General features: G+C 42.1%; 1 protein-coding gene across 3 annotated transcripts in view; it reads right to left on the bottom strand.

Moving 5' to 3' along the window:
• cttnbp2 (cortactin binding protein 2) overlaps positions 1 to 13,338 on the bottom strand; it is a 162,316-nt gene that overhangs the window by 75,501 nt on the left and 73,477 nt on the right. For 2 of the 3 annotated variants that reach the window (XM_070900329.1, XM_070900330.1), the window contains 2 exons: positions 8,981 to 10,748; positions 6,224 to 6,427 (listed from right to left, as the gene is read on the bottom strand). In XM_070900329.1, the coding sequence (XP_070756430.1) occupies positions 6,224 to 6,427; positions 8,981 to 10,748 (1,972 nt within the window). The remainder of the gene's footprint in view (positions 1 to 6,223; positions 6,428 to 8,980; positions 10,749 to 13,338) is intronic. The other variant, XM_070900331.1, reaches the window with a different exon arrangement.

Genomic DNA, 13,338 nt, shown 5'->3' with positions numbered 1-13,338 from the left:
TGAGCTTGAGGTCCCCATTTCATCATAAAACCTGCTTGATGATTTATTATAACCATTAGCAGATAAGGAGGACAACAATTATGGAGTGATACTGGCAATTTAAGATTTGTACTACGTAATTTCTGATCTGCTGAACTCATTAAAAAAATGTTTTCTATTATCTTGTATTAATGCCCATTCTCTTTGCTAATCAGACCACTTGATAATCATCGACATTCAGTTCTCATCAAGTGAGGCAATTAGCTAGAAGAGTATAAGAACAAACCAAAATCATATTTCACAACCAGCTTTTGATTTTTTCTTAAACGAGGAACTTTACTTGAGTTTTAAAAAATGAACATGATTTAATTATAGACTTTTGGTCAGGAACAAAATCGTAAATATATGCACTTATCTGGATCAATGCCAAAATTGATCCCTGTAATTACATATTGGCTGTATAGATATCACAACAGAAAAAAACCCTCTATTAGCAGCATAACAGAAATAATCAAAGGCTTAGAAGAATTCCCTACATAAATTCAGGTGCTGATTAAGATGTCCAGATAGTTCTCAAAATATTAAAGTCCCAACTAAGAAAGATGACAACGATCGTCACACACCAAGAACAAAACCTACTGACAAATCAACAACGCATCAGGCGTATACACCACCCTAGAGTGGGATTTCTGCCTGCGTTTTAAATTATAGTGTATTTTCCAAAAAATTTTATCAAGTAAAATTAAAGTGGTGTAATTAGTAGCCCCTATGGGTACGTACAAAGTGCACACGTGCCCGTAGGAGCCCCACAAGTCCCGGTGTAGGCGAAACCCGGAACTTGCGATCTGTCAGGAATCCTCTTGACAGATCGCACGAATCCGAGAGAAATGGGCCTCCGTGGGCAGAGAGCCCAGCAAATGCCCTTGAAATTCTTACACTTGGTAAATGCAGGCATCTGGCCTGCCTTTACCAGTGCAAGAGTTTTAAAAAATAGAATAAAATGTTATCACTGTCCAATAATGGAGGTTTATTTTTAGCCCCGTTAAAACACACATTTTTTTCTCCCAAAATTAAATTGTTTAAAATATTTAATTAAATGGCATTTTAATTAACTTTAAATATGTAATGTTTGCATTTTATTTATTTCATGGGTTCATGTATTTAAGTGATCCCTAGTCATATTTATGGGAGTTCCGTACCGACAGAATCTCCATAAGTATGAATGGGGCACTCCCTTCTTTTATTGGTTGGGCCGGCCCACGTGATCCGAGGGGTGCTTGCAAACTGCATGCATCCCGGGATAAGTGGGCCTTTACCCGTGGATACCTGGAGAGGCCCACGAATCTACAAACCTCCCAGGCCACCAGGTAAATTTGTAGATTTTTTGCAGATCAGAAGCATCCCCCTGCGGGGTGCCTCCAACCGCAAATTCTGGGCCAGAATTGGCAAAAATATTGATTTTTTAGCTCATGGAAAAGGTCATTATTTGCCTTTTGCACATCTTAGCAGAGACTACAGTTTACTTGATTATATGTGCATTAACGTTTAAAGACAATTATGTTTTCTTCACTGTAGTTTAGATCTGGCTGTTCTTTTACACGATTGATATTTTCAATACTGAGTTTCACCAAAATTATCACATTTAATATTGCACTAGTACGTCGGCTTTTAACTATCTTCCAATAAAAGGACCTTGCAATCGACAGAATACTCTTGTGTAACCAAATATTTCTTGTCACAAACCTTACTTCCTATTATCACAAGTTATGGCCATGCCTTTCTGTTAAAGCAATACACAATAGTGAATGTTATCAACATTTCCCATTCAATGCTGCTGTGTTGACTGTCAGTGTGGTTGCAAGCTCTGGCACTAGTTGGCTTTATGGAGCGATTTCTGAAGTTTCTCCACCAACTCCCAACACCATCTTATATATTAAAAAAGTTATATTCATCAACTGACCATGGGAAATGCCATGCGAACTTGCTAGAATAAAGTAATATTACTGCAAATATGAATCTCAAAAATTGTTCCAACAAACTATTTGGTTTATAAACATTGGGGGAAGATTTTCACGGTTTGCCATTTAGCGTACAAAAGTAAATGTGCATATAAAGAACATGTTTACGTTTAACAATAAATCCTTCTAATATATTCCTATAATATTTGGGATCACAAGTTTTAAGAGAGGAAGTTCTGCCACAATGATCAGTTGCAAAGAGTTATTTTGGTTCCTCAAGTTTCGGCCTGAGTTGCACATATTTTTTGGGAGCAACTAGTTTAGAATGGAGCATCTTAGAAATTGCAATTCTCAGCATTTAGTTTGCTCCAGTTCTAGTGAGTTAGAATAGTTCCATTTTAGAACAGATTTTTTTTTCTAAAGGTGGGCGTGTCAGCCACTTGTGCCTGTTTTGCAAGTTTAGGCAGCGAACACTTACTCCAAACTAACTTAGAATGGAGTTAGTGTAGATTTGTGTACGCTCAGAAAAACCTAGCATACACTTATAAATCAGGTGTAGGGAACGAGAGATTGTGGCGGGGGAGGGGGGGGGGTTTACAAACATTAAACATTTCACTTTTACAAATAAGAGAGCTATCATCAATAAATGATAAATAAATAAATCAATCAAAAAAATGTAAAAATCAATAAATAAAAAATTAAGTTTCTACTCATTGACTGCACCACCGGGAGCCCTGCAACAGCGTGCTAGCAGGCTCCCCCCCCCCCCCCCCCGCCGCCTCCAGTATCTCTCTCTGTCTTTTGTCAGTGTTACTGACAGCGAGGGAGGGGGGGGGGAGGAGGAAGGAGCAAGGGATGAGGAGGAAGAGGAAGAGGAAGAGGAAGTAGGAGGAGGAGGAGGAGGAGGAAGAAGAGGAGGAGCAGGAGGATGGGGGGGAAGGGAGAGAGAGAGATGGGGGGGAAGGGAGAGAGAGAGATGGGGGGGAAGCGAGAGAGAGAGATGGGGGGAAGGGAGAGAGAGAGAGATGGGGGGAAGGGAGAGAGAGAGAGATGGGGAGGAAGGGAGAGAGAGAGAGAGATGGGGGGAAGGGAGAGAGAGAGAGAGATGGGGGGAAGGGGAGAGAGAGAGAGATGGGGGGAAGGGAGAGAGAGAGATGGGGGGAAGGGAGAGAGAGAGGGGGGGGGAAGAGGAAGAGAGAGAGGAGGGGGGGAGGAGGAAGAGAGAGAGGAGGGGGGGAGGAGGAAGAGAGAGAGGAGGGGGGGAGGAGGAAGAGAGAGAGGAGGGGGGAGGGGGAAGAGAGAGAGGAGGGGGGAGGGGGAAGAGAGAGAGGAGGGGGGAGTGGGAAGAGAGGGGGGGAGGGAGAGGAGGAGGGGGGAGGGGAGAGGGGAGGGGGGAGGGAGGGAGGGAGAGGAAGAGGGGGGGAGGAGAGGAGGAGGAGGGGGAGGGAGAGGAGGAGGGGGGAAGAGGAGGGGGGAAGAGGAGGGGGAAGGGAGGGGGAAGAGGAGGGGGGAAGAGGAGGGGGAAGAGGAGGGGGGAAGAGGAGGGGGGAAGAGGAGGGGGGAAGAGGAGGGGGGAAGAGGAGGGGGGGAAGAGGAGGGGGGAAGAGGAGGGGGGAAGAGGAGGGGGGAAGAGGAGGGGGGAAGAGGAGGGGGGAAGAGGAGGGGGGAAGAGGAGGGGGAAGAGGAGGGGGGAAGAGGAGGGGGAAGAGGAGGGGGAAGAGGAGGGGGGAAGAGGAGGGGGGAAGAGGAGGGGGGGAAGAGGAGGGGGGAAGAGGAGGGGGGAAGAGGAGGGGGGAAGAGGAGGGGGGAAGAGGAGGGGGGAAGAGGAGGGGGGAAGAGGAGGGGGGAAGAGGAGGGGGAGAGGAGGGGGGAAGAGGAGGGGGGAAGAGGAGGGGGGAAGAGGAGGGGGAAGAGGAGGGGGGAAGAGGAGGGGGGAAGAGGAGGGGGGAAGAGGAGGGGGGAGAGGAGGGGGGAAGAGGAGGGGGAAGAGGAGGGGGAAGAGGAGGGGGGAAGAGGAGGGGGAAGAGGAGGGGGAAGAGGAGGGGGGAAGAGGAGGGGGGAAGAGGAGGGGGGAAGAGGAGGGGGGAAGAGGAGGGGGGAAGAGGAGGGGGGAAGAGGAGGGGGGAAGAGGAGGGGGGAAGAGGAGGGGGGAAGAGGAGGGGGAAGAGGAGGGGGGAAGAGGAGGGGGGAAGAGGAGGGGGGAAGAGGGGGGGGAAGAGGGGGGGGGAAGAGGGGGGGGAAGAGGGGGGGGGAAGAGGGGGGGGGAAGAGGAGGGGAGGGAAGAGGAGGAGTGAAGAGGGGGGAGGAGGGAGGGAAGGGAGGGGGTGGGGGGAGAGCAGGGGGAGGGGAGAGAGGAGGGGGCGGAGAGGAGGGGGAGGTTGAACAGGCCCCGCTGACAAGTGGAAGCCGGGCCACCGAGGACTTTGGGCGGGGCCCTTCCCCAGCACCGGGATTGGCTCCACCCCTGAATCCAGTTGCCACACTGCGCCACCATCGACGAGAGGCTGGGGAGCGGCCAAACTCGGCCTGAAGATTTTTGGCGCCCTTGGAGTTCTACAAAAGCGGTGCACCTCTGGTGAGTGCGCCAGAAATCTGTACTGGCCAAATTTGGGCCCACTGTTTTGCAACTAACTATTTCCAATCTGTTTAAGCACTTTTCCTCCTTTCAACAAGACTGAACTCTGCAATCTTCTTGTTCCTGACTTGACCTAACTCTACAGGTTCTCCAAACCATTCCAGCTGTAAAGCCATTCCTCTCCTAGCATAACCAAAACAGGTTTTGTGCCTGTCACAGTGTTGTATAGTTCTCGCAATCAATCAGATCACAGAAACAGACTACTCTTGCTTCAACCAATCAGAACATGCTGAACAATGCCCACCCACAGATCAGTTGTTTTTAAGAGGAGTGCTCAGTGTCAGAGAGTTCCCATTGATAGTTTGTATACCCAAACCTGATTCAAACCTGCATCACTGCCGACTCAGTGGGTGCAATGGCCGCAGAGATCTTCCAGCCTATTCTAACACAAGGGGGAAATGAAAAATCCCCCAAATGTGTTTTTTTTTCGTTGCTTCATTATAAAGAACATAAGAGCAAGAGTAGGCTATTTGGCCCCTCAAGCCTGCTCCGCCAATTTAATAAGATCATGGCTGATCTGATCATGGACCTAGCTCCACTTCCCTGTCCGCTCATCATAACCCTTTACTCCCTTATCGCTGAAATATCTGTCTATCTTCGCCTTAAATACATTCAATGACCCAGCCTCCACAGCTCGCTGGGGCAGAGAATTCCACAGATTTACAACCCTCAGAAGAAATTCCTCCTCATCTCAGTTTTAAATGGGCGGTCCCTTATTCTCAGACTATGTCCCCTAGTTCTAGTTTCCCCTATGAGTGGAAATATCCTCTCTGCATCCACCTTGTTGAGATCTCTCATTATCTTATATGTTTCAATACGATCACCTCTCATTCTTCTGAACTCCAATGAGTACAGGGCCAACCTGCTCAACTTATCTTCATAAGTCAACACCTTCATCTCCGGAATCAACCGAGTGAACCTTCTCTGAACTGCCTTCAATGCAAGTATATCCTTCCTTAAATACGGAGATCAAAACTGCATGCAGTACTCCAGGTGTGGCCTCACCAACACCCTGTACAGTTGTAGCAGGACTTCTCTGCTTTTATACTCCATCCCCCTTGCAATAATGGCCAACATTCCATTTGCCTTCCTGATTACTTGCTGTAGTTGCATACTAACTTTTTGTTTCATGCACAAGGATCCCCAGGTCCCCCCTGAACTGCAGCATTTTGCAACTTTTCTCCATTTAAATTATAATTTGCTTTCCTATTTTTTTCTGCCAAAGTGGATAACCACACATTTTCCCACATTATACTCCATCTGCCAAATGTTTGCCCATTCACTTAGCCTGTTCTAATGATGGTGTATTCTTTGATCTGAATGATTTAAGTTTTGTATTTTTCTTTGCCAGAGTAACAATTATAATGAATAGGACAATACCAGGAATTAATAGTTAAAAGTATAATACCACAAAAGATCATTTCTATTATGAGCTCAAATGGTAATGTCACGAGAGGAAAAGCTAATAAAACTAGGTGTCTACATCACAAACTGCTTAAATCTGTTCAAAAATTAAAAATTGTTCATTCTTTTTTTTAAATTACCCATCTCAAAACTAGAAACATGCTTAAGAAATTATTTTAATAAATGGTATAGTAATACAAATTAAAATTTAAGTTTACAACTAATAATCAAAATAAAATAATTTTACCTGTATATCCATTTTTAGCAGCAGAATACAAGGCAGATGAACCTTCTTCATCAGGAGGATTAATATCAATTCCATCTTCATTTAGCAGCATTGACAATAAAGTGACATTTCCCTGGGCAGCAGCTTGGTGAAGCAGAGTGGACCTGCCACCCAGGGGGACAGGACCACCAGGCATGAACGGAGGAGTTAGGGAGGGAGACCTGCCTGTGAGTTAAAGTGAAACATTTATAGGGGGAAGGAACAAGTGAATACAATCTGTTTGCATGCACTAACACTGCGACATAGAGGTGCAAAAGAACAAGCATGTTACAATTCATGATCAAAGTCACACAGTGTTTGTATATATTCAATACGAAGGCCTTTATTAGAAAAAATATAACTAACCTTTTATTAGAGAATAGACTAGTTATATTTGACAGCCAATGGGATTATTATAATTAATTGAAATGTTATTGTATATTAATAATGAGAGTTTTAAACAGAAGCTATATTGGAATTGTGCACAATGCAAAATACACTGTCCAAAACAATTTTGTTAAAGACCTATTTTTGTGATCTTATTTCAATTGCTTCTATTGGGGAAAGTAAATAGGTCATAACAACTGAACTGTTAAAGTTTCATTATTTTCACAGAAACATTTTGTTTCAAACCATAAACACCATATCATTTAAAAGATGGTTGGTTTGTAATGTCTATTTGAAGAGCCTAAAGTGGATTCAAATGTTATTGCTTTCAGTCAGATGATTAGCTTTTCACATCAAGATGACAAAGTCACCATTAGAAAACGTTTTATGACACTACATACAGGAGCACTTCATCTGAAAACGTAGTTGTTAATAGGTTAATAATTTGTACATACAGGAGCAATTAATCTAAAAATTAATTAATGAATTAAAAAATTAAAATAGGAAAATGAACACTAAAAATCCAGACACATTTTTAAAATTACAATAAACTCTAAGGTCTTGTACTGGATCTTCAATGCACCCTTAATTTATTTATAAATACTTCTTGAATGTGCCCACATTAAAAAGGTTAATAAGTGGACATGTATTGCATTATTCTACCATCATCTGAGTATTCAGTTAGATAGGTTGTTTGTATTTTGCACCATTAATCTGTTGATTTAGAGGTAAGTTTGTTAAGTGAGTGAAGCTTATTGCATAATGTACGGAAGGCTTTGTATATCCTTCCTTGAACAAAAGGCTGCAAAAAACAAGAGAAACAAGATAAAAAGGAAAATGTTTTTGACTAACCCCATCACACATTCTTTAAATGGTCATTAAAATGGTCATATACAAAAATCAATGATAGATTGTTAATACAAATAAAGCAAAATAGGTGAAGGCAGGCAGATTGCAACATTACAAGTGCAATTTATATTTGTAACCCTTTGTGTACCAGGTTTTTTTTATTAAACAGCATTTTAGAATTTCAATAAGATTCAGATACAGTACGTTCAGTGTTTTATGAGTTTTTATAATGAGACACAATCCACCTTCTCCATGATTATCCCATTATATTTCAATTTGTGCATGAGAAAGGAAAGCAAGTGTAAAATAAATTCAGTATGCAAAGGGTTAATGCAAACAGCGAATGCACAAGGCTGATTGGTTAGCACACATGTATGACAGTGTTTCAAGTGCTCAGTAGCATAAAAGGGGAAAAAAGGTAACACAACTTTACATTCATCAGACTTTTTTTTTGCAAAGAGATAAAAGCAGCATGGACTACAAATTTATCAGTTACTAAGGTGGAAGCTTCTTAAAGCACTGCATGACATGCACTGATCACAAGGTCCCAGGGATAGAAATACAATTGCTGGCATCAGCATCAGTGAGTGATAGAGCTGGTTAATTCCAGAGCCAATAAGTCATTGTTTTTCTTTATCCTCAATGCCAATTAAGACTGAATACAATACAATGATAACTTGGACACTGATCAAGTATTTTGCAACAAGGCTAGTGGAACAGGGGAAACAAAATCTTTAAAAAAAAATTGAAGTGGAAAAAATATTTATATAAAATTCCAAATCTACATCTGAAAATGTGTGATCATTTAAAAAACAAAATTCTCCTGAGGTTCTGAATCTCCATTTTCCACATCATTGGATCCCCTTCACCTACAGTACGCAAGTACATAACTCAAGACTGCAGATTCTTCCATTGGAGGGGGGAGGCCTCTGCTGCAGGTGGATCATTAGGAGGTCCACTGATGCACAGTCTTCTTTAAGGGGCATAGTCTTCATGAAAAAGTGTTGTGAAAATGTTGTTCAGGAGCTAGAAGGTCCCACACGAGAAGAAATTATGCTTATTGTCGAGATATATGCCATTGCACTATGGGTTTTCAAAATATTTCCTCAGGAGGATGATTCTCCTGTTAGGTGAAGACTTAGCCACTTTTTGGCCAAAATGAAACCTGCGACTATGTAAACGGAAATGCGTTTTCATCAGTGGTCTTTAATAAATAAAAACAAAACGGTATTATTTTGGGGTAAAAACTGTTCATATACAAGTTATGTGGTGTTTCAGAATTGTCCATCATATTATTGTATTTGTGAACACCTATTCAAAAAGTTTTCTTGATCTGACCAATATTTTACTTTAACTTGTGTTTCAATAGGATTGATATTTTGCCTTGTTTTAGACTACGGGTGAACAAAATCAATAAAAGTATCTTGAAAGAAAGGCATTTTGCATTTAGCCTCAGGTTTGTTGTTTTGGAAGGAAGAATTGGCAGTATTTCAATCCCTTTACCTGATGATGTGATCAGTAGATTGTCTGTGTCACATGGTCTAGTGGATGAGGTTCTTTTGGTTGTACTAGCAAGGTCAATGGAGGTGCTAGAGGCGATGGTGGTGATGATGAGGGAACATTCTGAACATGCTGTTTGGTTCAGCTCTGGGGAAAAGGAAGGCCAAGCACCCACCTGAGATGCAGCCACGGCAGGGACAGCACAGCCAGTAGATGCTATATCCACCGCTGGCTTAGGTGGCAATTGTGGCAATGCTGTCTTTGGAAGAATCTCCTCATTAGTTCCCTTAATTCCTGGATGTGGACTGGAAGAGGATGAGGCCATGGTTCTACCTTCAATCCGAGTGTTAAACCCAACAGTTGGGGAACGACTTCCATCCATAAAAACTTTTAATGGTGGATGAGGGGAGGATGGAGTCTGTGACAGTCCTGGCTTTTTTGGAGGAATAGGTGGTGGATTTCCTCGGTCAACTCTTGCTCCCGTGGGAGATTTTAATCCAGCAGGGGAGACACTCAAAGAACTGGTAATTTTACCAACAACCTGTGGATAAGATGAGCCCTCACCTGTTGTTGGATGTGCCAATCCAGATTTTAAGTTACTAACAGTAAGATTTCGATTTTCTGTGCCAAATGGAGGTGCACTGTTCGTACAAGGTGGCTTAACTATGCTTGGTGGACCAGTGAATCTTGAAAGAACCTGGCTGACAGTGTTCCGAGCCAGCTGCTTGGCAGGAGAATTATCCCGATTAGTGGGAGATAAATCTCGTGATGGGGACCCTGTGACAGCACTGCCATGTTTTTCCTGATCCACAGCTTGGACTTGAAATTTAAATCGAGCAGCTTGAATTCTTGGACTCAATCCTGGTTGCAAAGTCGTGCAAGTACTTGGTGAGCTCAAACTCTGCATAGTTGATCCTGGTGAAGAGCATGGTGATGACGTTCCTGAAGAAGGAGGAGAGAGAACTATAGTATTGCTCAGCAAAAGGGATGTACCGCTCATCAAGTGTGGTAATGCCCCAGACAAAAGACCAGGATTGGTGCTCACTGAGGGTCCATTCTCCAAACTGGAAGGAACAACTTTGGTTTGTGGTATGGATATAATCTCTTCTGAATTAATTGTTGCTAGTAGTTTATCACCGATTGGTTTTACTGTATTGCTAGATATGTTCAGTTTTGTGCCTCCCACTGACAGAGGATTTACGGTAGAAGGTTTAACAGGTACTGTTAAGGTTGTCTTCTTAGTGTTACTTTCACTGGCCATATCAATAAAAGTTTCAGTTTGGGAAGCAACAGATAATATACTTTGCTTACCTAATCCAATAGCCATGTCTTTATTTAAATTACTGGTCAACAAAGTAGTTTCATTTTCTTTCATACAATTAAGCTCAATCATTTTCTTGAAACTCTCAACTTCTAGTCTCAGATCTTTGGTACGGTTTTCCTCACGGTTAAGTTTGGCACGCAACTGTTCCCTTTCAATGTCAAATTCCGAAAGCTGTTTTTCCATTTTGGCCTCCATCTGTAGGCTTTTCTTTTTCTCGGCCATCAATTCCTCCTCCAATTGACTGGTTTTCTTTTGCTCTTGATCAAGAGTTCTGGTGATGTCTGTTCGCGTCTGGCTTTCATCTACTATTTTGCCAGCAAGCTGTTTGCACTCTTTCACCAGCATCATTACAAGTTGTTTATTTTTGATCCGTTCTTCATCAAACTGCATGGACAACTTTTTATTCTCTGCCTCAAGTTGTTTTAATTGGGATTTCTCAAACTCCACCTGCAAAGAGTTCATAAAAATCAATTAGCATCTAAGAAACCTTTGCAGCTTTAAAGTTCATCTGTGCAATTTATTGGCTCTCAGTGGTTTCATTAATCTATATTTTTGTCTGTAGGTTTATAAGATCCATATTTAGTGTATGAGGTATTTTTAATCAGTGAAATTCAGATTCAACATCATGTTGGATGGTTTAATGGAATGGGCCAAAGCCCAAGACTCTGAACAGGTATTTGCCTTAAGAGTTGAATATGTCATACTAAAACGAGCAATTTACATATCGGCCAGTATTTTACGGGGCCTATGATGATGTACACACAACATACGTTGTCCTAAGTGCTCCGCACGTTCCGGGTTTCTGCATGTGATGCGCATGCGCGAAGACCCGGAACTTATGATCTGTCAAGTTTCTGCTTGGCAGATTATGCGCATCCGCTGAAAATTGACATCCACTGACGCAGAGTTGGGCTATTTGCCCAATGACTGTCCAGAAAATACTCACCAAACCCTTACGTCTGGTAAAAGCAGGCGTAAGGCTTTCTTTTAACAGTGTAAGGGTTTAAATAAATGTTAAAATAAAAACATTTAAATAATGTAAACCTTCACTTATATTTAAAATTAGTTTGTTATTTTTGTCCCTTTTAATAATGTTTACATTTATTTTTCAAAAAATTTAATTCTTATTTTAAATGTTTAATTAAATGGTATTTTAATTAATTTTGAACCCGAGATGATTTTTTTTTCCAGCAGTGTGAGATTATATTTATTTGGTGATTTCCATTATACTTATGGGGATTCCGTATGTAAATGGAATCCCCATAAGCATAATAGGAATCCACCTTGGTCATTGGTTGGCCTGTCCCATGTGACCCCAGGGACACTTGCAAACAGCACGCGTCCCTGGTATACGTGGGCCTTTAAGCAGGCATATGCCTGCAGGCCCAGGAGCGCAAAAGTTCGAAGCTCCAGAGGCAGCAGGTAAGTGTGGCATTTTCTTGTGGTTCAGTGGCGTTTGCCAGTGGCAAGCCTCCGACCGCAATTTCCAGGCCAATAAAAATAGTTTAAAAAGAAAACTCCTAGGTATGGTCTTTTTCACACTGCATTCATGTTGTTGATTAACATTGCTGGTGGAATAATCAACGAGTATGCTCGTGTATATTCCAGTGAGAAGGAAAGGGTGAAAGAGAAAAGAAAGCCATCCGTGGCTAACTAAAGAAATAAAGGACGGTATCCGATTAAAAACAAGGGCACACAAAGTGGCCAAAACTAGTGGGAGGACAGAAGATTGGGAAGTTTTTTAAAGCCAGCAATGACTAAAAAAAATGATTAAGAAACGGAAGATAGACTATGAAAATAAACTAGCACAAAATATAAAAACAGATAGCAAGAGTTTTATAGGTATATAAAAAGAAAAAAAAAGTGGCTAAAGTAAATGTTGGTCCCTTAGAGGACAAGACCGGGGAATTAGTAATGGGGAACATGAAGATGGCAGAAACTGTAAACAAGTATTTTGTATCAGTTTTTATGGTAGAGGACACTAACAATATTTCAACAATGGATAGATATGGGGGTTGGGGGAGGAACATAACACAATCACAATCATTAAGGAGGTGGTACTCAGTAAGATAATGGGACTAAAGCAGATAAATCCCCTGGACGTGATGGCTTGCATCCTAGGGTCTTAAGAGAAGTAGCGGCAGGGATTGTGGATGCATTGGTTGTAAATTACCAAAATTCCCTGAATTCTGGGGAGGTCCCAGCAGATTGGAAAACTGCAAATGTAATGCCCTTATTCAAATAAGGTGGCAGACAAAAAGCAGGAAACTATAGACCAGTTAGCCTAACATCTGTGGTTGGGAAAATGTTGGAGTCCATTATTAAAGAAGCAGTAACAGGACATTTGGAAAAGCAACGTTTGGTCAGGCAGAGTCAGCATGGATTTACGTTTGACAAATTTGCTGGAATTCTTTGAGGATGTAATGAACAGGATGGATAAAGGGGAACCAGTGGATGTGATGTATTTGGACTTCCAGAAGGCATTTGACAAGGTGCCACACAAAAGGTTACTGCACAAGATAAAAGTTCCCGGGGTTGGGGGTAATATATTAGCATGGATAAAAGATTGGATAACAAACAGAAAACAGAGAGTCGGGATAAATGGTTCATTCTCTGGTTGGCAATCAGTAATGAGTGGGGTGCTGCAGGGATCAGTGCTGGGACCCCAACTATTTACAATCTATATTGTAAGGGACTGAGTGTAACGTAGCCAAATTTGCTGACGATAAAAAGATGGGAGGAAAAGCAATGTGTGAGTTCACAAAAAATCTGCAAAATGAGAGACAGCTAAGTGAGTGGGCAAAAATTTGGCAGATGGAGTATAATGTTGGAAAGAATGAGGTCATGCTCTTTGGAAGAAAAAAATCAAAGAGCAAGTTATTATTTAAATGGAGAAAGATTGCAAAGTGCTGCAGTACAGTGGGACCTGGGTGTACTTGTGCATGAAACACAGAAGGATAGTATGCAGGTACGGCAAGTGATCAGGAAAGCCAATGGAATCTTGGCCTTTATTGCAAAGGGGATGGATAAAAAGCAG

The sequence above is a fragment of the Pristiophorus japonicus genome, chromosome 15 (genome assembly GCF_044704955.1).
Source record: "Pristiophorus japonicus isolate sPriJap1 chromosome 15, sPriJap1.hap1, whole genome shotgun sequence".
Taxonomy (NCBI): domain Eukaryota; kingdom Metazoa; phylum Chordata; class Chondrichthyes; family Pristiophoridae; genus Pristiophorus; species Pristiophorus japonicus.
The sequence above is the reverse complement of the archived record's forward strand: the minus strand, read 5'-3'. Positions and strand labels throughout refer to the sequence as shown.